The sequence below is a fragment of the Anolis sagrei genome, chromosome 2, assembly GCF_037176765.1.
Source record: "Anolis sagrei isolate rAnoSag1 chromosome 2, rAnoSag1.mat, whole genome shotgun sequence".
NCBI classification, from domain to species: Eukaryota; Metazoa; Chordata; class Lepidosauria; order Squamata; family Dactyloidae; genus Anolis; species Anolis sagrei.
In genome coordinates this window covers 116,009,203-116,031,803 of record NC_090022.1, presented here as the reverse complement: position 1 = coordinate 116,031,803, position 22,601 = coordinate 116,009,203, and the positions used below count along the sequence as shown (strand labels likewise).

At 39.0% G+C, this 22,601-nt stretch overlaps 1 protein-coding gene across 1 annotated transcript in view; it reads right to left on the bottom strand.

Annotated features, from left to right (window-relative positions):
• Positions 1 to 20,227, bottom strand: part of HEATR9 (HEAT repeat containing 9) — a 31,746-nt gene extending 11,519 nt beyond the window's left edge. The window contains exons 1-7 of the mRNA XM_060760974.2: positions 20,131 to 20,227; positions 11,748 to 11,797; positions 8,961 to 9,130; positions 6,299 to 6,395; positions 4,003 to 4,059; positions 2,361 to 2,417; positions 65 to 125 (exon numbers count right to left, since the gene is read on the bottom strand). Of these exons, the coding sequence (XP_060616957.2) occupies positions 65 to 125; positions 2,361 to 2,417; positions 4,003 to 4,059; positions 6,299 to 6,395; positions 8,961 to 9,130; positions 11,748 to 11,797; positions 20,131 to 20,227 (589 nt within the window). The remainder of the gene's footprint in view (positions 1 to 64; positions 126 to 2,360; positions 2,418 to 4,002; positions 4,060 to 6,298; positions 6,396 to 8,960; positions 9,131 to 11,747; positions 11,798 to 20,130) is intronic.
• Between the last annotated feature and the right edge of the window lie 2,374 nt (positions 20,228 to 22,601).

The following is a 22,601-nucleotide window of genomic DNA, read 5'->3' as shown; positions in this document are numbered from 1 at the left end:
TCTAACGCCCTTCCCCCATGCCAGCACTAGGGATCTTGAGTTATCTGACAAAAAATCCACTCACCCAGCAAAGCAAGGGATCGAGCTGCTTCATATTGCAATGGCTGATTGTTACTTTCTTGAAGCTGAAAAAATAAATAGTAATAATGAACAGCTATAAACCACTCACATGCATGAACCTCTACCTTTATACTTAACAGAAGTGGAAGGATCCCCCAGAACAATGAGATCTAACATCAAAGTGTAGTTTGTCTGCTCATCAGAGCCTCACAGCCTGAACACTCTGTGTGTACCTTAAGAAAAGGGAAAGTAAGTAGTAAGCTACTGTATATTAGTCAAGATAAATTTTAGGTTATACTGTAAATAGAGGTGTCATTACAGTTGGTGTTACTCCCAGATACATCCTACTGCACCAGACTATGCCACAATATTGATGCTAAAATACCAGAAAATATGACAAAATTAGTGACTATTTTAAAAAACCCAACAGCAATGACATCAACTATACGCACTTGTAGTGCATACGAATAAGACCACTGATTGGAGTGCATACACATTAGAACAGGCATGTCCAAAGTCCGACCTGGGGACCAATTGTAGCCCCTATTCAAATTTCAACTGGCCCTCTCTTTCCAGGCCTCCCTCCCTCATTTCTTTCCTTCCTCCTTTCCTTCCTTCACTTCCTTCATCTCTCCCTCCCATTCTTTTAGTTCATTCGTTTTATTCCTTCTTGGGGATCAGGGGCCACACATGATAATTTCCTGTTGCTAAATATGACTCCTATGTAATTTGATGCTAAATGAAATGCATGACTGTCACTGACCCAACTCGTACTCATTCTTTCCCCCAACAACACCTTTTGAAATCTTTAGTATAACAAGACAATAACAGTTCATGACGTTTTATATTTCCCTCCTCATCTCTTCTGTTATGTGTCCAGCAGTGAGCAAAGTGAGATGAGGAGTGTGATGCTATAACATCATTTCTACATAGAGAGAGACATGCATACACACAGCCTGCAAACTGGTGCATAGAGGCAATCTAGGTAATTGATAGTCTTGTTCTTGCTACCTTATATTTAAAAAATTAAACAGATTAAACAATAAATCAATAAATAAAGGTCTAATAACGATTTTTCTTCTTTTTCTGTGGCCTTTTCCCTTTAACATCTGCTTGCATGGGCTAACTGGTGCAAACCGGTGCACAGAGGAAATCTAGATAATTGATAATGTTGTATCTACTTTGATTGTTGGTTTTCCAAGAAAGTGTTGGTTTCAGATGAGAGAAATTGTATCCAACCATTCTAAAAGTCTACAGTTAAATCCTCAAAATATTGCAAGATCAATCAATTCCATAGGTATGATATGTACTTACAAATCTAGGTTCTTGTGGGTTTTTTCGGGCTATAGAGCCATGTTCTAGAGGCATTTCTCCTGACGTTTCGCCTGCATCTATGGCAAGCATCCTCAGAGGTGTGAGGTCTGTTGGAAGTAGGAAAAATGGGTTTATATATCTGTGGAATGGCTGGGGTGGGGCAAGGAGCTCTTCCCTGCTGCAGTTAGGTGTGAATGTTAGCTGATCACCTTCATTAGCATTTGAAGGCCTGCCTAAGCCTGGGAAATCTGTTGCTGGGAGGTGTTAATCTGTGCTGGGAGGCACAGATTAACACCTCCCAGCAACAGATTTCCCAGGCTTAGGCAGGCCTTCAAATGCTAATGAAGGTGATCAGCTAACATTCACACCTAACTGCAGCAGGGAAGAGCTCCTTGCCCCACCCCAGCCATTCCACAGATATATAAACCCATTTTTCCTACTTCCAACAGACCTCACACCTCTGAGGATGCTTGCCATAGATGCAGGCGAAACGTCAGGAGAAATGCCTCTAGAACATGGCTCTATAGCCCGAAAAAACCCACAAGAACCTAATGATTCCAGCCATGAAAGCCTTCGACAATACTTACAAATCCCTACAAACTCCCACATCATACAATTGTCTTGATTTTTCAGAGGCAATCCTGATTAATCCCAGTTCCAGGTGCTTTTAAAAATATCCCAGTTTCAGTTTCTTCTCCCACTTTCCCATCCATCCATCATTTACTTCACTTGCTCTGAGTTCAGCTAACTAGTTTTCACTCAAAAGGAGTTTACACTCAATTAACTAGTAAGGGAAGGAGGAAAGGAGAGGAGGAGGCAGCTTTTCCTATCCCAGTAGGCTCAGGTAAAAGCAAACTGCTCCAGTTCCTTCAAGCTTATATATTCTTCCTCATCGATAGCTTTTGCCATCTAGGCCACATACTGATGTTTGTTGTCCAAATATGTTTTGGTTTCCTCCTATGAAATGTTGGAGGGCAAGTACTTACAGTATTATAAAGTGCAGATACAACCATTTCTTCAGCAACACCAAGGTGCCCAAGGGCCTACAAAAACCAGCCAGAGAAACAAAGAATTATCACCAGGGACTCCTTTCACAATTCCAGTTCTAGAGAATAGACTCTAAGGAAGAATTGGAAAATATATTAAAAGCCAGCTGTTTCCATCTATATAGGTACATGATAAAGCCAAATCAGAAATTGGGGAAGTTATCATTCTGAACTAAAACTCCTAGCATGCCACAAACATTTCCCCTAACTTTCCAGAAGACAAAAAAAACACCATTCCTGCAGGCACCTGCTTCCACTGAAACAAAACAAAGCAGGTATAATAAATGTAAAGGTCCATTTGAGTTGATCTCACTTCTGTAACTTAATAAAAACACCCAACTGAACAAAGCAGGCAGAAAGATTTGAAGTGATTTTGCCAGGTATGGTTTTGCCTATATTAAGCACAATTGATAAATTCATCAACTATCTCTAAACTGATGGCTCCAAATCTACAGCAGATGAAAAACTACAGGAGACATTGCAAAATGAATGCAGCTCTCAAAACTGAGGAAACAAGTCATTTGTAAACACAGTACTAGCGGGAAACATGAAGTCTGAAACACAAAGATTATCCTCCTCAAATAAGGATTATTTCAGCTAAGACAAACATGTTCATATACAAGTAAGTCCTGCTGCATTTATCAGATCTTACCCTCCAATATTTATTTAGAATTAGATTTTTTTTTCATGTCAGGAGCGACTTGAGAAACTGCAAGTCACTTCTGGTGTGAGAGAATTGGCCATCTGCAAAGATGTTGCCCAGGGGATGCCTGGATGTTTTATCATCCTGTGGGAGGCTTCTCTCATGTTCCGCATGAGAAGCTGGTGCTGACAGATGGGAGCTTACCCCGCTCCCTGGATTCAAACCGCCAACCTTTTGGTCAGCAACCCATTGTGCTACTGGGGGGTCCATTTTAGAATTAGATCTCTCCTGATTATTTCATCATTTGTAACATATGGTGTCCTTTCTCTCCATCCTTCTGCTTCAATTAGGCAGAGGGGCACGAGCAGCAAATGAACTGGATGGTAGATATGAATTATGATTAATCTTCTCCAATCATATTTGGAAAGCCACATGTTTCCTATATCTACTTTACAACAATGTCTCTACAGTTATAGTTCATAGAGTCCAATTCATTCTGTCATGCAGAAATACACAAAGCATTCAGAACAGATGACCATTCAGCCTCTGTTTAAAACCCTCCAAGAGCTGCATATTCCACTGTCAAAAAGCTCTTACTGTCAGGAAGCTTTTCCTAATATTTGGATGGAATCTCTTCTTCCCCCAAGCTACCACTCCCTCAATGTAAGAAACAAAGGAAGACATGCAGATACTCACTATGTTTAAAAGCCTGCAGAAAAGAAAACTACACCACACTCAGAAGCTACACATTTCATTATTCCTTGTTTCCAGAAAAGGGCTTAATTTACACTATGATTTCTGACCCAGAAATTTAACTTTTATTATCATCAGAGTCGCAGCTTTTACTTTGTCTGGGCACCTGTGTACTATTCTTGTTTAAGTGTTGAACTGGGGTAAATAAAACAGACTGTAGACCAAATGAAGAACACTTAATGTTACCTGAGCTGCATAGAGTTGTTGAAGTTCCACAGGGGAAGCCAAGTACTTTATGAGAACCTGTAGGGACATAGAATTGGAAAACATTGATGTATTAAGAAGAGAAAGAATCAAAGTACGTGATGGATTACATTTATCTATAAGTGGAGTTGAGTAACATCTCAAGAAAAAAATACAGGGAAAAGCTACAATAATTATCTAACCAAACCATAAAACTATGACCTTAAGCAATATAGCTTTTGGGTAGATAACAGGTCCCCTTCTGCCATGGGAATTGTGTGGTCCTCCAAAGAAAAAAATGGACTTAAGTTTTCAGCAAATCATAGTCAGCCTAGTCAAAGGTAAAAATTATAGGAAGTTGAAGTCCAGCATCATCTGAAATAAAACTTTATTTATATTCCGCTCTATCTCCCTGGAGGGACTCAGGGAAATGCTGATTCCCATCCCTGGGTTATAAGATGGGTTTGTTTGTTTTTTTGTTGTGTCAGGAGCGACCGCTCCTGTTGTGAGAGAATTGGCCGTCTGCAAGGACATTGCCCAGGGGACACCTGGATGATTTCTTTATCATCCTTGTGGGAGGCTTCTCTCATGTCCCCGCATGTGGAGCTGGAGCCGATAGAGGGAGCTCATCCGCCTCTCCTGGGATTCGAACCTGCGACCTGTCAGTCTTCATTCCTGCCAGCACAGGGCTTTAACCCACTGCGCCACCGGTGATGGTAGCGACCAGTGATGGTGACAGTAGCACAAATATACATTGTTGTTGTTCATTCGTTCAGTCGTCTCCGACTCTTCGTGACCTCATGGACCAGCCCACGCCAGAGCTCCCTGTTGGCCGTCACCACCCCCAGCTCCTTCAAGGTCAGTCCAGTCACTTCAAGGATGTCGTCCATCCATCTTGCCCTTGGTCGGCCCCTCTTCCTTTTGTCTTCCACTTTCCCCAGCATAATTGTCTTCTCTAAGCTTTGCTGTCTCCTCATGATGTGGCCAAAGTACTTCAACTTTGTCTCTAGTATCCTTCCCTCCAATGAGCAGTCAGGCTTTATTTCCTGCAGGATGGACTGGTTGGATCTTCTCGCAGTCCAAGGCACTCTCAGAACTTTCCTCCAACACCACAGCTCAAAAGCATCTATCTTCCTTCGCTCAGCCTTCCTTATATGGTTGTTATTACAGTTAAGTGTTATAAAATTGACTTCAATTTATGGTAATCTCATGAATGAATAAACTCCATATCTCCCTCTTGCTTGGGTCTTACTGGAATAAATTCCTGATAAGATTCATAAAGTCAAGCTGTAATCCTATATCTTCATCTGTGTGAGGGCCCTTCCAGGCATGCCCTATATCCCAGAATCTGATCCCAGGTTTTCTGTTTATCCCAGATTATCGGTGGGGACTCATATAATCCAGTTTAAAGCAGAAAACCTGGGATCAGATCCTGGGATGTAGGGCCCTAAGTAAGACCCATTTAATTTAAAATTACTTGCATTCATGTAGATGAGCATATGTCTGAATTTAGACTCAGATTTATACCTATAGAAAGGATGGATGCAGCTCTCCAGGTGCTGTTGCTCTGCAACTCCTTGCTGCTCTTAACCACTAGCTATAGGAGTTGCAGTTCAACAACATGTGGACGCCCTACCATTCCCACCCTGAATAGTGAAATAACCTGATTCAGCAAACTTTTGGCTCTATCCCTTCTACATTGGCAGTCTAGAGTTCTGTTTCTGCTAAAGCAGTCATCTCCCATTTGCATTTTTTGCTATTTTCCTTGCTTCCAAATGTTGCTATTAGGATGACCAGTGCCCAAGTGAGTAAAATCTTACTTGTTGTGTAAAATGTAAATTCATCAAAACTGTCTGTTGCTTTGCTCAATAATATGCTGCACACCATTTCTGAGATCAATGTTTTGTGCAGCAAATTATTTAGTGGCTGTGTCCATGTGTCTAATGGCTCTAATCATGTAGCCTATTGTGGAAGAGAGCTTATGTTTTGGATGCACGCTGAAGAAAAAAACAAGTGATATAAACAGGTAATAAACCAGGAGACACACTAAGAACCATTAACAGTTGAGCTAAATTGGAATATATAAGTTTTGCCACATTAATCTACATCAGAGATGGGCAGCATCTGGCTCTCCACATGTTGCTGGATTTCTATCAGCCTTCCCTGAAATAATCAGTGGTGACTGCTAATAGGTTTTGCAGTCCAACAACATTCCCAATCTCTGATCTACAGCAATGGAATCAAGATTCCCAATGATGGATGCATTGTTACAAATCATAGCTTTTGTTTAACATCTGACCTTGAGCCTTTCTGCTTTCTGGTCTTCCTCCCAAATGCCGATCTCTTTCTGTTTAATCTTTGCTACCTTGACAAACTTGGAGAGAGAAAAATCAGATCTGAGGGAAAAAAGAAACAACATCATGGCTATAGTGACATGTACCTTGATTACTTCTCAGTTGGATAACTGCAATGCACTGAACATGCGGCTGTTTTGGAAATTGTTTGGAAATGACATCAGGTCCAAAATGCTAAGCTGTGTTGCAGACTTGAGGTGGGCTGCATAGAAGACAGGACTCCAGTCCCACCTTGCAAAAACCTCACTGACAGGATTGTGAAGAGCTCCAAAGGAAACTGAAAATAAAACTGTCAACATCACACTGTGCCCATATGAGACCACAGTGCAGTTAGTTACATCAAATACAATGTATACTTCAGGCACTTTAAAGAAAAAAGATACTTTAGAGATGGAAAAATGATAAAAAGCAGGCTTTGGGGAGGTTGTGGGTGGGATTTGGGTGTGGGGAGCTGTGAGGGTTAAACTGCTGAGCTGCTGAACTTGCTGACCCAAAGGCCGGTGGTTGGAATCCGGGAAGCAGGGTGAGCTCCTGCTGTTAGCCCCAGCTTCTGCCAACCTAGCAGTTTGTCCTTATGTCCTGTGGTTGGGCTTCCCATAGGCAACTGACTGACCATTGTGTGAACATATTGTTTGACTAGATAGGCCTTCACATTGATCCAGCTTACCTGTTCTTATACTGCTCCATTAACAAAACTTAAATGCTAGTTGAGAATGAAACCCGATTAAATTGTGGAAATGTGCCCTACATAGACAATTTGTTTGTCACTTCCAAGCGTAAACATAATAGAGCTGGCTCTTAATATCCACTGAGGTTTGGTTCCAAAATCTATGGATGCAGAAATGTCATTATATACAATGGTATTTGAAAAAGGTTTTCCTTATATACAATGGCAAAATCAAGGATTGCTTTTGGGATTTTTTTAAAAAAACATTTCCAAGCCATGGATGGTGGGATCTGTGGGTGCAGAAACAGTAGATGCAGAAAATGTGGATACAGAAGGTTGAGTAAATATATTATTACACAAAATAAGACAAACATGCAAAGCTGCTCTTTAAAAAAAATACAGGATTTGTGATATGCTACCACCACCTACTGGATATTATGAGAAAAGCAAAAAGGTAAGTTTTTGATAGCAGGAGTCTCAATTTTATTCTGTTCACACTAGCCAATATACATTTTGGTGCCTCAAACGTTAGATCTGTTCCAGCTATAATTGACATTTTGATTCCAAAAAATGGCATCAGTTTTCCCCTTTCAGCTCTAGTTTTTGAGATAGAGACAGAACATATAACATGCCAGTCTTCAGATGGATATATACTGCCCCATAATCTAGTATCTGAACCCAGTTTATCTGCTATGATCTAGATTATATGAGTCAACAATGCCAACACTTCATCTGCTTGCCCATAAAAAATCATGATAGCCATATGTAAAAAATTAGGGCTGATGCAGTCTATCCAATGCACCTTTCTGAATCAGTGCCCTAAATAATCCCAGGAACAAACCTAAAAACCAAGACACCAATATTTTTTTTTGTTGGGCTGTGTGGTAGCAGTATGAATTTACTTTAATTGCCATGACAAGATCTTGGATCCTAGGGCTGGGACTTTAATCAGAAACAACAGAGGGAATGCCTGGCTGGGAACTCTAGAAGTCCCTCTCTAACATGTACATTCCAGGATTCCATGGGATTGAACCATAGCAATTGTCGGAGAACCGTAATGCTATAACAATGAAGAAATTAAAAGGTCCATGGACAAATGAAAAGGGCAGGTGGGTGTGTTCACATGCCTCAAAGTGAAGATAAGGAAACAGATATATAAACAGAATCCCTCCTCCTGGAAAGAGTGGCATGCAGTACTGAACATGTTTTACCCTTATATCCCGAGAGAAAGGGAAGGATGTGTGCTCAAAGTTTAAAAGGTTTTAGAGAGCGGCAATAATGAATGCAAGGCTTAAATGGTGTTATCTAAGATGGTAATCCAACCTTAATTTTAAAGAAAAGAGGATAAATCTCACAGGGAAGCCCAGGCCTACATCCAGTTAATACTCCCATCTAGGAGAGCTTAATTAATGGGAACCTGGTTAAATAACACATACCAGAACTTCTGTTGATTCAATGGATGTGTTCCAGCTAGGACTATTGATTGGATTGAGACCTTGAAATGTTTGGTTCAACTTCAAGCACTGTGTGGGATTTCTGCATTATTGTTTTGTTATGTTACAATATTGTAAGAGAAACAAATTGGACTAAAAGGTCAATTTAATTTTATTTCATCAAGAACAATTCCTCAAAACTGTATCTTGCCTGAAAACTGAAAAATATTTCAAGGTCTAAACAAAACATGTTTTGAAGTATTCATTTGCTTTATTCCCACACCTTTATTTCTGATCCCTTTTGAAGAACTATTCTCTTCTTTGGGAGATAGGCAGTTCTAGGATCCTACATACTTTATAGAAGTATAATTTTAATGCATTAGAGTCAGGATAATCAACATCCCATTTTAAAAAGTATTTTCTATTTAAAAACAGCTAATAATAATTTAATGTATTTGTTCTGATCAGCTTTCACTGTAGAGATGGAAACTGCATCTTACTGCTTACCTTTTCTTCATGGCCTTAATTTTCTCCTTTTCCAGCTTCTTTCGATACATACATTGCTTCTTCAAAGTTGCTGGATCTGGCTGCTCAACAATTCTGGGTGGGATGAAGTGTGGCTCAGGTTCATATGTTCTCCACAGTGATGGGCTACGTGGGTAAGTAATGTGTGGAGTCTAGGAAGACAAAACAAACAGTCAACACTGCAATAGTCACAAAGCAAAGTACATTTAACTGTTAGAAACCTAGCACAATTCTGAACTAAGGCAGCCTTCCTCAGAATGCTTATTCTAAAGCATAACCCTTAAGCATTTTCACTAATAATAATTTAGAACGCCTTTCCAAATTCTTGGAATGCCATTCTGGAAGCTTGTTGTCCCATAAGGGATCAACTATGGATCTGTGCCTTTACATCCCATGTTGATTGATGGTGTCCCTATACATTTAATAGAGTTTTTGGAGGCTAGCAATGTTCAGTTGTGGTTTGTCATGGTCTCCTCTGAAATATAGTCTACAGCACCTCCTATCTTTGTGTTGGTCCCCCATTCAAATATGAGCAAGGAGGGGAAATGAATTCTCACCACCATGCAAGACCTCCAGTTTCCAGTATTGTAGTAACTTTGAAAATCTAGTGAACACTCAAAAGATACAGTTTGAGCATCCAAAGAAAAGTGGGAGGCAAAGATACCAAGGGAATGAAAACACTGCATATAGGAGGGTTCCGGATGTGGGTATTTTCAGTGACTGTAATTCTAGAAATCTGGAGACTGAAATAAAATCTCATTCTTACTGAGTGGGCAATGTCCTCATTCTCCCCACACATAGCTACAGCTTTGTGCCTTCCTGTAGCTATCCTCCTCCACAAGCTTCATGAACTCCAGCTGAGCATTCTTGCAGTATTCAGACAAAAGACAGTACCTCATGGAAAGCAAAGAACTCCTGCCAAAAAGGAGTAGGCACATATGATGGGTCCAAGAGACCATTTTGGCTCCTGCAACTCCAAAGAAGTCACACTGAGCCATTTATGTGCCTGAAATTCGCAAAAGGAGGTCAGAACTAGTTGTAGCTTCCTTCTCTATCCAGAGATTTTCAGGGACTTTGAGAGACTGGATGATGATTGAACATTACTTCTCACTGTTGCACTACTCCTGGAGCATTCCAGAAGTGACAAGGAATTAATTGTGAGGCAATAAAATTCTATTCATTTTAATTTGGAGAGTCTGGAGATTGGAGGAGAGGTTGGGCAAAACCTATAAGGTTCCATACCTCTAAGGCTAGGTACTATCTAGTTCATAGGTTTCTCAATTCCCAGCTTAGTCTACAGAGACATACAGGGTTTAAATTGGAGCAGTTTCAATTTTCTAGTAGGAAATTAGTGAAATATCCATTGTTAAGACAAAGAAGATATGTGCCTAGAGAAGCCATATATATATGCTAGGATGAAAAAGGGAAAGTAAAGTTCACATATAGTGAAATCAGGTTTACAATTTGAGTAAATTCTGACAGTGTTTGGTGGAGTTGAATTGAAGGCAAGTTGAGGATCTACTGTTACATCTCTGGGCCCTTCCTCACAGCCCTATATCCCAGAATATCAAGGCAGAAAATCCCACAATATCTGCTTTGATCTCTGTTATCCGACTCCACAATCAGATAATGTGGGATTTCCTGCCTTGATATTCTGGGATATAGGGCTGTGTGGAAGGCCTCTGGGCCCTTTCACACAGCTCTATTCCCAGAATATCAAGGCAGAAAATCCCACATTATCTGATTGTGGAGTCGGATAACAGAGATCAAAGCAGATATTGTGGGATTTTCTGCCTTGATATTCTGGGATATAGGGCTGTGTGGAAGGGCCTTTGAGCGTTGTACAACAAATCTGCAGGTTTCTGGCTGTAATAAGATATTATTATTATTATTATTATTATTATTATTATTATTATGCTGTCAGAACTGAGGTATATGAGGTGATATGAAGGGTACATCACTAAATACCCCAGGCAACTCAGTTTGTAAACTTGAACTCCTATGAAGTCTACATTTCTGCCAACACTTAGATAAAAGAAGCTACCAGATATAGCCTCACTTGAGAACAGAGATGTCCATGTGACATGTATTCTCAGAAACTACAGACCCTCAAATTCCTGCAGCATGGTAGCTTCCCCCAACCTGGAGCTTTTAAGATGTGATTAATTACATGTCCCAACATCCTTAACCAGCATGGATATTAGCAGTGCTGCAATATGCACTATAGCATTCAGCCGGCCCCATTTCCCCCTTCTCCTGGCATTAGTCTTGGCCCAGCCCATTCCAAATAGTCCAGGCCTCTTATTGAAATCTTGGCCCCTGGCAGCTTACCTTGCACAAAGAAGAGAGCGGAACTGGTTTTAAATTTATTTTAATATATATGTTGTGTTAACAGTTTATGCCTATGTTTTTGTTTTATATTGTATGTTTTTGCATTATTTTGCATATGTGGAAACTGCTCTGAGTCCCCTTGGGGAGATAGGGTGGTATATAAATATAAATAAAGTTTAAACAATTATTATTATTATTATTATTATTATTATTATTATTATTATTTTGCTAGTGTAAAATAGCATTCCCAATAGTAAGGCTCAAACCAGAACCAAGTTCCATCACTGAAAGTTGAAAGGCAGATGAAGACTGACTTCTCCTTAAGCAGGGTTAGTTACAGCAAATGGAGGAGGACACTGAAACACCAAACAAAAACAGTGGGGCCCTGCTACCTTTGAGTAATCCTGAAACATTTCTGTGAGCTTCAGCAAGGAGTACCTGGTGAAAGGAGATTTTTGGCATCTTCGACTGGACAGACAACCTGGCCGCTGAAGGAAAAGAAAAAGAGAAGCATCCACTACTGATGAGGAGATATTGGAAAATAGATATTTACTTATGTATAAATTATATGTACTTTACAAGCACTGAAATGTCTAGAAAAATCAGGCTCTCTCTGTATCAGAAATCCAAGCTGCGTCCAGGCACAGCAAGAGGGAGAGGAACATTCCAGGGGAGATAAGCCCATCCTAGTAGCAACAGAGATTGGTACAACTAGGCTCTAAGAGAGGAGGAGCCTATATCTCCCTCATTACAGGTCAAAGTAGGCCCCTTGATTGATGAATGTAAGCTGTATGCTGCTCTTCAAGAAAGAAATACACAGACATGCCTTTTGTATGTTGGAAGATAGAATTTGATATTCCTATGATGCTGAAATGACGCAGAGAATGACGTCAATGTATGTAGACGCGACTTCCGGTGGGGCGGCATGGCGGCAGGAGTGCCTTGCTGAAGCTCTTCGGCAAGGACCCACGGAGAGCGGCCGGGTAGAGCAAATAGCTCCCCTCCTCAGCCGGATCGAGAGCTGAGGGTACGCGAAACCGGGTGGGATTACCCGAAGACCCCGAAAGCCACCCTCCCCTCAAGGGTGGGGGCGAAAAGGGTCCGGGAAGAGATCCGCCGGTAGCGGGCTGCCCCGTGGGGTGCGGGGGAAACCTCTGCAGGAACTACTGCCACCTCCCCATCTATCTAAGAGCGAAGAATTTTCAACAACAATAACCCTCAGAAACGGAGGGTGGGTAAGAAAATAATATCTTATTTTTTTCTGATTCTGTGACGAAAAAAAGGAACAAGAAAACGGGGCAAAGACACCCGATTATTTCCCTCAAGTTCGGAGTTAAATTGCTGAACCTGACCTATTGTGAGCTAAAGAATTTGGAATAACTTGGAAGAATTTGGAGAAGCGGAAGAAACTATAATGTTTTGGAAAACTGGAAAATTTAATTTAAATCTAATATAAATATAACAATCTATAAAACCTTACAAAATCCCAAGATCTGAATTTAACTTAATTTCTGGGATAATCTGGGATAATTTCCCTCCCCTCGTCCACCTCCCTTTGCTCCCTCCTCTCATCTTTCTATGCGAGCGCCATTGAAAAAATAAAACAGTCTCTGACCTTGGCGCCATGATGTTTTGACTCCGACGCGACCTTCTTGTAAATAAAAAGAGAGGGCTGGACGAAGCTGTACACGAAGAGGAAGGGGAGGAGCCGGTGAGTCACGCCTGGCGGAACCCTTAGGTCGGATGAACTATTGGGAACACCAGCCAAGCAGAAGCGGATGTAAGCTGCTGAGGGCGGAAATACAGCGTCCGCCATTACAAAGAAGGGCGGAAGCGTAAATCGAGCCGCTGAGGGCTGAAAAATAGCGCCCGCCATTGTAAAGAAGGGCGGAAGTGTGAACTGAATAAATTAAATTGTTACTGAAGAAATAAGAGAAACAAGAGGAAACGAGAGGGAGGAGGGAAAGGAACGAAGGAGGAGAGAAAGGACACAAATTACAGGATCAACGGGAGCGAAGAAGAGACCAGCGGGGAGACGACGACGGAGGAGGCAACGGACTAAACGGGACGGCGTGGGACAGACGGGGCAAAGACAGAGACGGAGACAACGGAACAGCGGGTGAAGCGGCAGGAAGACAGGAGTGATTAATTGTTCTGATTAAAATATCTTGGATGTGCTAAACTTTAACTTTATAAATTTCAATTAATTATTCTATAATAATTAGTCATTATAATTAGTTATTTTGAATTAACTAAATTGATTAAATTAATTGGGGAAAAAAATTAAATTAATTAATTAATTGAATTGAACTGTTTATATAAGATTAAATTAAACTCCTTTGATCTGTCGGAGCTAAGATACTATAATTCATTTATTAGATGACAGCTAATTATACAAATTTTATTACTGGCAATTAATTTGAAGATATATTTAATCCAATTTATTATTATAATGGCAACACCAAAGGCAAAGCCAGACCCTGTGACAAAAATAAAACAAGACCAGAAGATTGATCAGTCATTACTGCAAAGGAGAAATTCGCAAGGTTCCCAAGAGCCTACTCTGAAAGATGTAGTCAAAGAAATCCAAAACCTGGCATTGGCGCAATCCAATTTCCAAACATCAGTTGAAAAAGGGATAAAAGATTTAGAGGCAAAACAAGAGAAACATAATAAAGAGATGCAAAATAAAATTGACGAATTAAAAATAGAATTAAAAAATGAACTAAAGAAGGATCTCAAAGAAGAAATTGGCAAAATTGATGAAGAGATGTCCACGATGAAACGAGATATAAAAGAATTAAAGGTTAAATCGAAGGAGAAGGAAAAAGTACAAAAGAACATAGAACAGAAAATGTCTTTATGGGAGAAACAAAGATCGAGACTTGAAAAAAACCAAGAAGCAATGGAGTTGAGAGACTTGGAAAATCACCTACGTCTCAGAAATCTTCAAGAAAACCCAAATGAAGATATCAGAATGATAGTCTTGGACATCTTGGCCAAGGCATTGAAAAGACCAGTGACTGATTTGGAGAAGGAAGTTGACCAAGTTTATCGAATTGCGACTACCTATTCAAGAAAGAATAACACTCCGAGAGATATAATTGTCAAATTCCTGAGGAAATGGACAAGGGATGAGGTCCTTTCAAGCAATAGTAAAATTCCACTGCAATTTAACGGAATGAAGGTGGCGGTCCTGAGAGAATTTCCAAAGTCAACATTAATGAGGCGTAGACAATATTTTTTCCTAACAGATGAGCTGAAAAAGAGAAATATAAGATTTAGATGGGAACGTACAGAGGGTATAATGGTGACTCTGAATGAGAATAAATACTGGCTGACCTCAATGGAAAAGGCAAAGGACTTTTACGAGAAATTAATGAAGGACCAAAAACCCGCTATAGAAGAAAAAAAACCATACGATGGATCTCCAAAACCACAACGCAAATTTGCAGGAGGATCATCATCAACTACCCCTAGAAAGGGGAAACGTAGTAAAAGGGCCAGATTCACCTCCCCAGATTATGTAAAAACAGGAACGGACGACGATGGAACTTCCAACCCGGATGAAGAGCTAGACGATTCGGGACCAGACGCAGAGGAAACCACCAATGGCAACTGATCATCAAATAAAGGTACTATCTTTGAATGTTAATGGCCTTAACTCTCCCAATAAAAGGAAACAGTTATTTAATAGATTGAAGAAGGATAAACATGACATTGTGGCCTTGCAAGAAACCCACATAATGCATAAACATATAGCATATCTAAATAATGATAAGATTGGCAAATTGTACTACTCCTCTTTTGAAAAAAAAAAGAGGGGGGTAGCTTTGTACATTAAGGACACTTTACAATCGGAACTATCTTTTAAGGACTCAGAAGGAAGAATGATTGCGGTAAGAATTATGTTTGGAAACCAAAGGACATTAATATGTAACATATATGCCCCAAATGGCCCTAAGACTCAATTTGTGGAGACCTTAAAGGGGAAATTGGAAGAAGTGGAATTTGACGACCTAATACTCCTTGGAGACTTTAATGGTATACTTGATAGCCAATTGGACAAAACTAAACCTGCAAAGAGAGGAACAAATGGGAAGGTAAACCGCCTACCTACAAAAATGTTAGATCTGAAAGATGACCAGAAACTAGAGGACGTATGGAGGTGGAAGAACCCGAGTAGGAGAGATTATACGTTTTACTCCCATAGACACAAATCATGGTCGAGAATAGACATGTGTTGGGCCACAAATAATGTTATCACAAAAATTTGGGACATAAATATTCTACCAAGAGACATCTCCGATCATTCCCCTTTGGAAATTTTAATTAACCAAAAAAAAATAAAGGGCAGATGGAGATTAAACGATAATTTAATAAAACGAGAAATCGATGTTCAACACTATAAGAAGAAAATTAATGACTACATGGCATTTAATAATACCCCAGGAATGCATCATAATACAATATGGGACGCAGCAAAAGCAGTGATGAGAGGCCATTTTATACAACATAATGCGAGAAATAATAGACTTAGACAGAAGGATTTAATGGAGGTCTTGAAAAAATTAAAAATGAAAGAGAATGAATTGAAGATTCAACCAGGAAATAAAGAAATTATAAAAGAAATTGAAACATTACATCAGAAAAGACGTAACATAGAAATAGAGGAACAAGCTAAACAGTTAAAATTCTTAAAACAATACCAATTTGAAAATGCGAATAAAGCAGGTAAATGGCTGTCTAAACAAGTTCGGAAAAAGAAGCAAGCGTACCGAATAACAAAAATTAGTAAGGGGGAAACAGAGGTAACGACGGACAAAGAAATCTTAAAAGCCTTTAAAACTTACTACGAAAGACTATACTCTTGTGACCTAATACCAAAAGAAGAGGTAGTGGAATACTTAAGTAAATTTAATATACCAAAGATTACAGAAGACCAAAGAGAGGACTTAAATAGAGAAATAACAGAAGAAGAAGTGGAAGCGGCCATAAGGAGAATGGATGCCAGTAAAGCCCCAGGACCTGACGGCTTTTCCGCAGGTTACTATAAAACCTTTAGGAAAGAACTGATGCCAACTCTTAGAAAGGTAATGAATGGGATATTTCAAGGCCAGGGTATCCCAGAGACATGGAATATAGCGGAATTAATAGTAATCCATAAAGAACAAACTGACCCTACGGATGTACGTAACTATAGACCTATCTCCCTACTGAATGCGGACTACAAGATTTTCACGAATATTTTGGCTCAAAGACTAAAAGCATTTTTAAGTAACTGGATAGGGGAGGAACAAGTAGGTTTCCTCCCGAAAAGAAATATGAGAGATAACCTGAGAACGGTTATAGACATGATTGAATATTTTGAAGCTAACCCTCAAAAAGAAGTTGCCTTTCTTGCTATTGATGCAGAAAAGGCATTTGATAATCTTAATTGGGATTTCTTCAAAGTTTTAATGAAAGAAATGGATTTGGGACACCAATTTATTATGGCAGTGGAAGAAATCTATAAAACCCAAAAGGCAAAGGTGCAAATAAATGGTCAAATTTCGGAAGAATTTAAGATAGGGAAGGGCTCTAGACAGGACTGCCCTATCTCGCCCCTAATTTTCATAATGGCATTGGAAATTTTGCTGAAAAATATAAAGGAAGACCGAAACATAAAGGGGGTAAAGATTGGTAAACAAGAATTTAAGGCCAGAGCCTATGCCGATGATATAATAGGGATAATAGAAAACCCACGAGAAAACATCAAAAATTGGTTGCAAACGATTGAACAGTTTGGGAGACTAGCAGGCTTTAAACTAAACAAACAAAAAACTACTATTCTAACAAAGAATATGACAAAAGAAAGACAAGAAGAGCTGAAAGAAATTTCGGGACTAGCAATAGTCAATAAAATGAAATATTTGGGCATATGGATTACATCAAAAAATGCTCAACTGCTCACAAATAATTATGAAAGATTGTGGAAGGAGATCCAGAGAGACTTAGAAAAATGGAAATATCTGAATCTCTCCTTGCTGGGTAGGATTGCCCTGATAAAAATGTCAATACTGCCGAAGTTACTATACCTTTTCCAAAACATACCAATAATCAGGAATGTGAAGAAATTTAATGAATGGAGAAAGGACATTCTGAAATTTGTTTGGAAAGGTAAAAAACCGAGAATAAAATATCAAGTTTTGACAGATAAAAAAGTCAGAGGGGGATTCGGACTTCCCAATTTTAAACTCTATCATGAGGCAAATGCTCTCATTTGGTTAAAGGATTGGATGGCCCTAAAAAGACAGAAACTCCTTACCTTAGAAGGTCATGACCTCCGGGTAGGTTAGCATGCCTATCTGTGGTACGGAAGAGAACAGAAGGAAAGAAATTTTGGAAATCATTTCATTCGGTCCTCACTAATTAGAACTTGGGAAAGATATAAAAATTATTTTTACTCTAAAACTCCTCTCTGGGTCTCACCCATGGAAGCTAAACAAAGGAGATTATTGGGCTGGACGACTTGGCCCACGTACAAAGAACTTTTAAAAAAGGATTCAGTGGTTTTGAAACCTCTTCAAGAAGTTAATCAGAGTTTTCCAAATATCACTTGGCTACATTATTTGCAAATAAAGGAACAATATACTCAGGATTTAAAACACGGATTCCAGACTAAAGAAGTGTTTTGGGATAAATTTTTAAGGACAGACACGAAATGCACAACTAAATTATACGAAAAATTATTAGAATGGTCAACAGAGACTGAATTAATCAAAGGATGTATGGTTAAATGGGCGGAAAACTTTAAAAGACCTATTGCGATGTGTGACTGGGAAATTATTTGGAAGAAAAAACTAAAGTACACCTATGCGATGGATTTAAAGGAAAATTGGCTAAAGATGTTTCATAGGTGGTACATGACTCCAGTAAAATTAAATTGTATGTATAAGAATCTATCAAAAAACTGTTGGAAATGCAATGAACATGAAGGGACCTTTTTTCACCTTTGGTGGAGTTGCAAAGAAACCCAAAAATATTGGAAAATTATACACGAAGAAATGCAAAAAGTATTTAAAAAGAATTTTCCAAGGAAAGCAGAATATTACCTGCTGGGAATTGTAGATGATGAGATTAAATTGGACTCTAATGAGGATATTCTGTTTGTATATTTAACAACAGCTGCAAGAATTGTCTTTGCCAAGATGTGGAAGCAGAAAAACATTCCAGAAAGACCCCACTGGATAGAAAAAATAAATGAAATAAAAGATATGGACATACTGACTTTTCTATTGAAAAAGAATACAGGTAACGTAATTAAAGAAACGAATTGGTCAACGGTTGAAGATTATATGGAGAAACTTACATAAAGAACACGAGGTTATATGGACGAGGAAATGCAGAACCCCCTTTCCTTTTTTTGTGTGTGTGGGGGGCTCTCGCTATTTTGGATGTATAATCAAGGACAGTGACTGAGCAGAATCAGAAGGAAGTCCCCCCCCCCCCTTTTTTCCTTTTTTTTTCATATATATTTTTCCATTTTTTATTTTTTCATTTTTCACCTTTTTTTTGGGGGGGGGGGAATTTATTGGACTTTTCTTTTTTCTTTTTTCTTTCACCTGGGGTTGGGTGGGGTTTTTTCCTACTTTTCTATCTCCTTACATTATTCCCCCACTTTCGTTGTATATTAAAAAATTTAATAAAAATTTATAAAAAAAATGTATGTAGACGCATGTTCTTTGTTTGCCTGCAATTGGAGGGTATAAAAGTCATAGTCAACGCCTTTATCATTTGCTCTGGATGCTTTTGGACACAGCTCCACTCCAGGGTAGCAGCTGGAAATAAAAGCCATACTTTTCTGACCTCCTGAAAGGATCTCTCTTGATATAATCCCTCCTATAATATGCTGCAACACTACTATTCAGAGTGGTTACTTCTTTTAGTAATCAACATTCTACCAGAAAGAACAATTCAGTAGCGTAAAATAGCATCCCCAATAGTAAGGCCAAACCAGAACCAAGTTCTAGTTGCAAAGTTACATGTGTAAAAAGTGCTATTGTCCTTATATCCTGTTTATGGCTTTCCCAGAGATCTTGTCCTTGAGTTTTTAAATAAAGGGAAGGGGGATTTTTCATTATTTGGAGGTTCGAGGCTACAAGTCCCATAGGCTCTTATCCCTGGCAATGTATACTGGGGGTTGATAACTGAAATATCTGTAGAATCAAAGATTTTCCAGCCCATTTTCATCACATGCTTTTCAGTTTAGTTAAGAAGGGGACATATAAAAAAGTACATGTGGGATTGCAGCCTAAGAGATTCATTGCAGCACAAGCTTTAGGTCTTTGAAGTGATTCAAGTCATTTTTGTTGCTGTGCTTTTCGATATTACCAAAGATTGCTTCTCTATATTGTAGTGTTTCATCATCCAACAAAAAGTAAGAGCCAGCAAAAAAAATATGAAAATAAATGAAAGATGTCCTTTAAAAGAAAAGTCTAAGGAGACACTTCTTCTTTATTTAAAGCAAATACAACATATACTGTAATGAAAATGTATGAAACATCATGAAGGGCTGAGTGAGAAAAGTAGGAGCGAAATCTCCGGGCTTCTGCAGACATGAAACCCCCCCACACATAATTTGTTACAAAAATAAAATTTGATATCTAAACATCCCAGAGAGAGTTCTCCCATAGCATCAGCTTTTCTCTGAATATATTTAGAAAATTAATTGTCTTTCTTCATTAAGGATCGTGTATGTCACAGGGTGACCCTTGAAGCAGGAGCTGCTCATATAATAACCAAAGAAATCATCCGCTCGATACTGTTTCACAAGCCTCACCTTTGTCTTCTGGTCTCTCAATCATGACGCCCCATGATGAGACTCGGGGCATTTTGGTACTAGAAGTCATCGCTGGGAACATCTTTGACCCACCCATCTTTGAGAGCTTTCACTGCAGGTGTGGGGCTTGACCTACAGAGTGGCTGGTGGACAGGTTGTCAAACATTTGAGTATTTATTCCCTGAACTGAGAGTGAATAGTGATGTCATAAACCATTTCTATGATAAAGCCTTTATTTTGCATGTATGACCAAACATAACCCCAGAGTGATGATAGCTCAACTCCAAGTATTTGTGGATGGTACTAATCATTTTAATAATAATAATATTTTATTCGTATACTGCTTTTTCTCCCTGAGGGCAATTACCGACAGAAAAACGTACAAAATAATAATTACAAGACATAGACATAATACTATATAACAGTCGTACATACAGTAGAGTCTTGCTTATCCAACATAAACAGGCCAACAGAATGCCGAATAAGCAAAAATGTTGGGTAATAAGGAGGGATTAAGGAAAAGCCTATTAAACGTCAAATTACGTTATGATTTTATAAATTAAGCACCAAAACATATTTTACAACAAATCAACAGAAAATGCAGTTCTGTTGGCCCCAATTTAGGAGGCAAACCCTGCCAGTGAGACCAGAAGAAGCTTGTTGGCAGAAATCCAGACAAGTGATAAGTCTGAGCTGCCCCTTTTCTGTGGGCCCCTGCTGTGGCAAGCATACAGATCAGCCCCAATTAAAATCATCCAGCAGCAAGGTGAGGTTGCTTGCCATAGATGCAGGTGAAACATCAGGAGAGAATGCCTCTAGAACATGGCCATATAGCCTGAAAAAAAACCTACAACAACCCAGTGATTCCGGCCATGAAAGCCTTAGACAAAACCAGGAATTTCAAAAACTATTTAAATAGCACATTTCAGGAACAACACATAGATCAATTAAAGAAACAGAATTGGCTGTCTTACAATGCAATATATATGGTATTATCTTATGCCCACATTGCTCATTTTCATTCAACATTGAGCAAAATGCCAATTTCTTTGGGAAACAATATATGGATATAATTCTGATATTCAAAGATTTTCCTCATATGACATGGTTTCCAGACTTTTTACCATTTTGATCGTTCTCTTTTGTTATATATCAAAAAGAGTGCTATGGGGGACCCTTTCCTCTTAAGAACAACGCCCACCTGAAATACTTATCCTTTTTTACCTTCATGAAGAAATTTTATGATATATGAAAACAATGTGCATATATCTATGTGTATATGAATATACAAGCACACACTCATCTCCCTTTATGTTAACAAGGGATTGTTTTATGGTCAGCCTGAAGAAGAATTTGTTCCTATTAATCCAGACAAGAGAGTTCTGAAGCCAAAACAACCACAAAAAAACCCGTGCCTTGCATTTCTATACACTACTGCTTACAGACCATTAAATTGTGAAATAGCTACAATGCCCGGGGATTTGTTGCTTTATGTAATCCTAATTATAACAGCATAGAAATACAGTGTAAACACACTGAAAACCTAAAGATCTTTGTACTTTTAGCATTCTGAGAATTTTCACTTAGAGGTCTAGTCCACAGACGCCTGTACAGGCAGTCCCTCAGTAACAAACATCCAACTTACAAATGACTCATAGTTAAAACAGGAGTGCGAGAACAGGAAGTGAAAGAAATCTACATTTTGGGTAGGAAATTCACGGGGAAAAGGTGTCTCTACTGAAGCTTTATAACCAATCCTTGTTTCCATAATAAGCTTTTTTTTTTCAAAATCCAATTATCATAATGACAGAGAGATGAAATCTTCTGAACAGGGGCACAGACAACAACAAAAACACAACAGGCGTGTTAACCCTTCCCTATTCAATCCAAAGCTAAAAGATATCCTTTTCCCCCCAAAATAAGACAGTGTCTTATATTAACTTTTGCTCCCAAAGACGTGCTTGGTCTTATTTTCAGGGAATGTCTTATTTTTCCATGAAGAAGAATTCACATTTATTGTTGACCCCCCCCCCCCAAAAAAAAACATTTATTATATACTGTACAGTAGCTGTCAGTATATAATAAATGTACTGGCCCTCACACACAAGGCCACAAAAAATAAGGACTGTAAAGTACCTGACTCCCACGCAGCTTCTGGGGTTCCCACAGCAATTCCTGGACCACTTGTACAGCAGGGACAGTATTGCAGCTTCTGGCCACCAGGGGGATCATTCTTCCAAACAAAAAAAAATTCTAGGTCTCACTTTCGGGGGAGGCCTTATATTTATCAATTCAGCAAAACCTCTATTACAGGGTTTATCAACCTTCCAAATGCCACAACTCCTTAATTCAATTCCTCAAGTTGTGGTGACCCTCAACCATAAAATTATTTTTGTTACTACTTCATAACTGTAATTTTGCTACTGTTATGAATCATAATGTAAATATCTGATATGCAGGATGTATTTTCA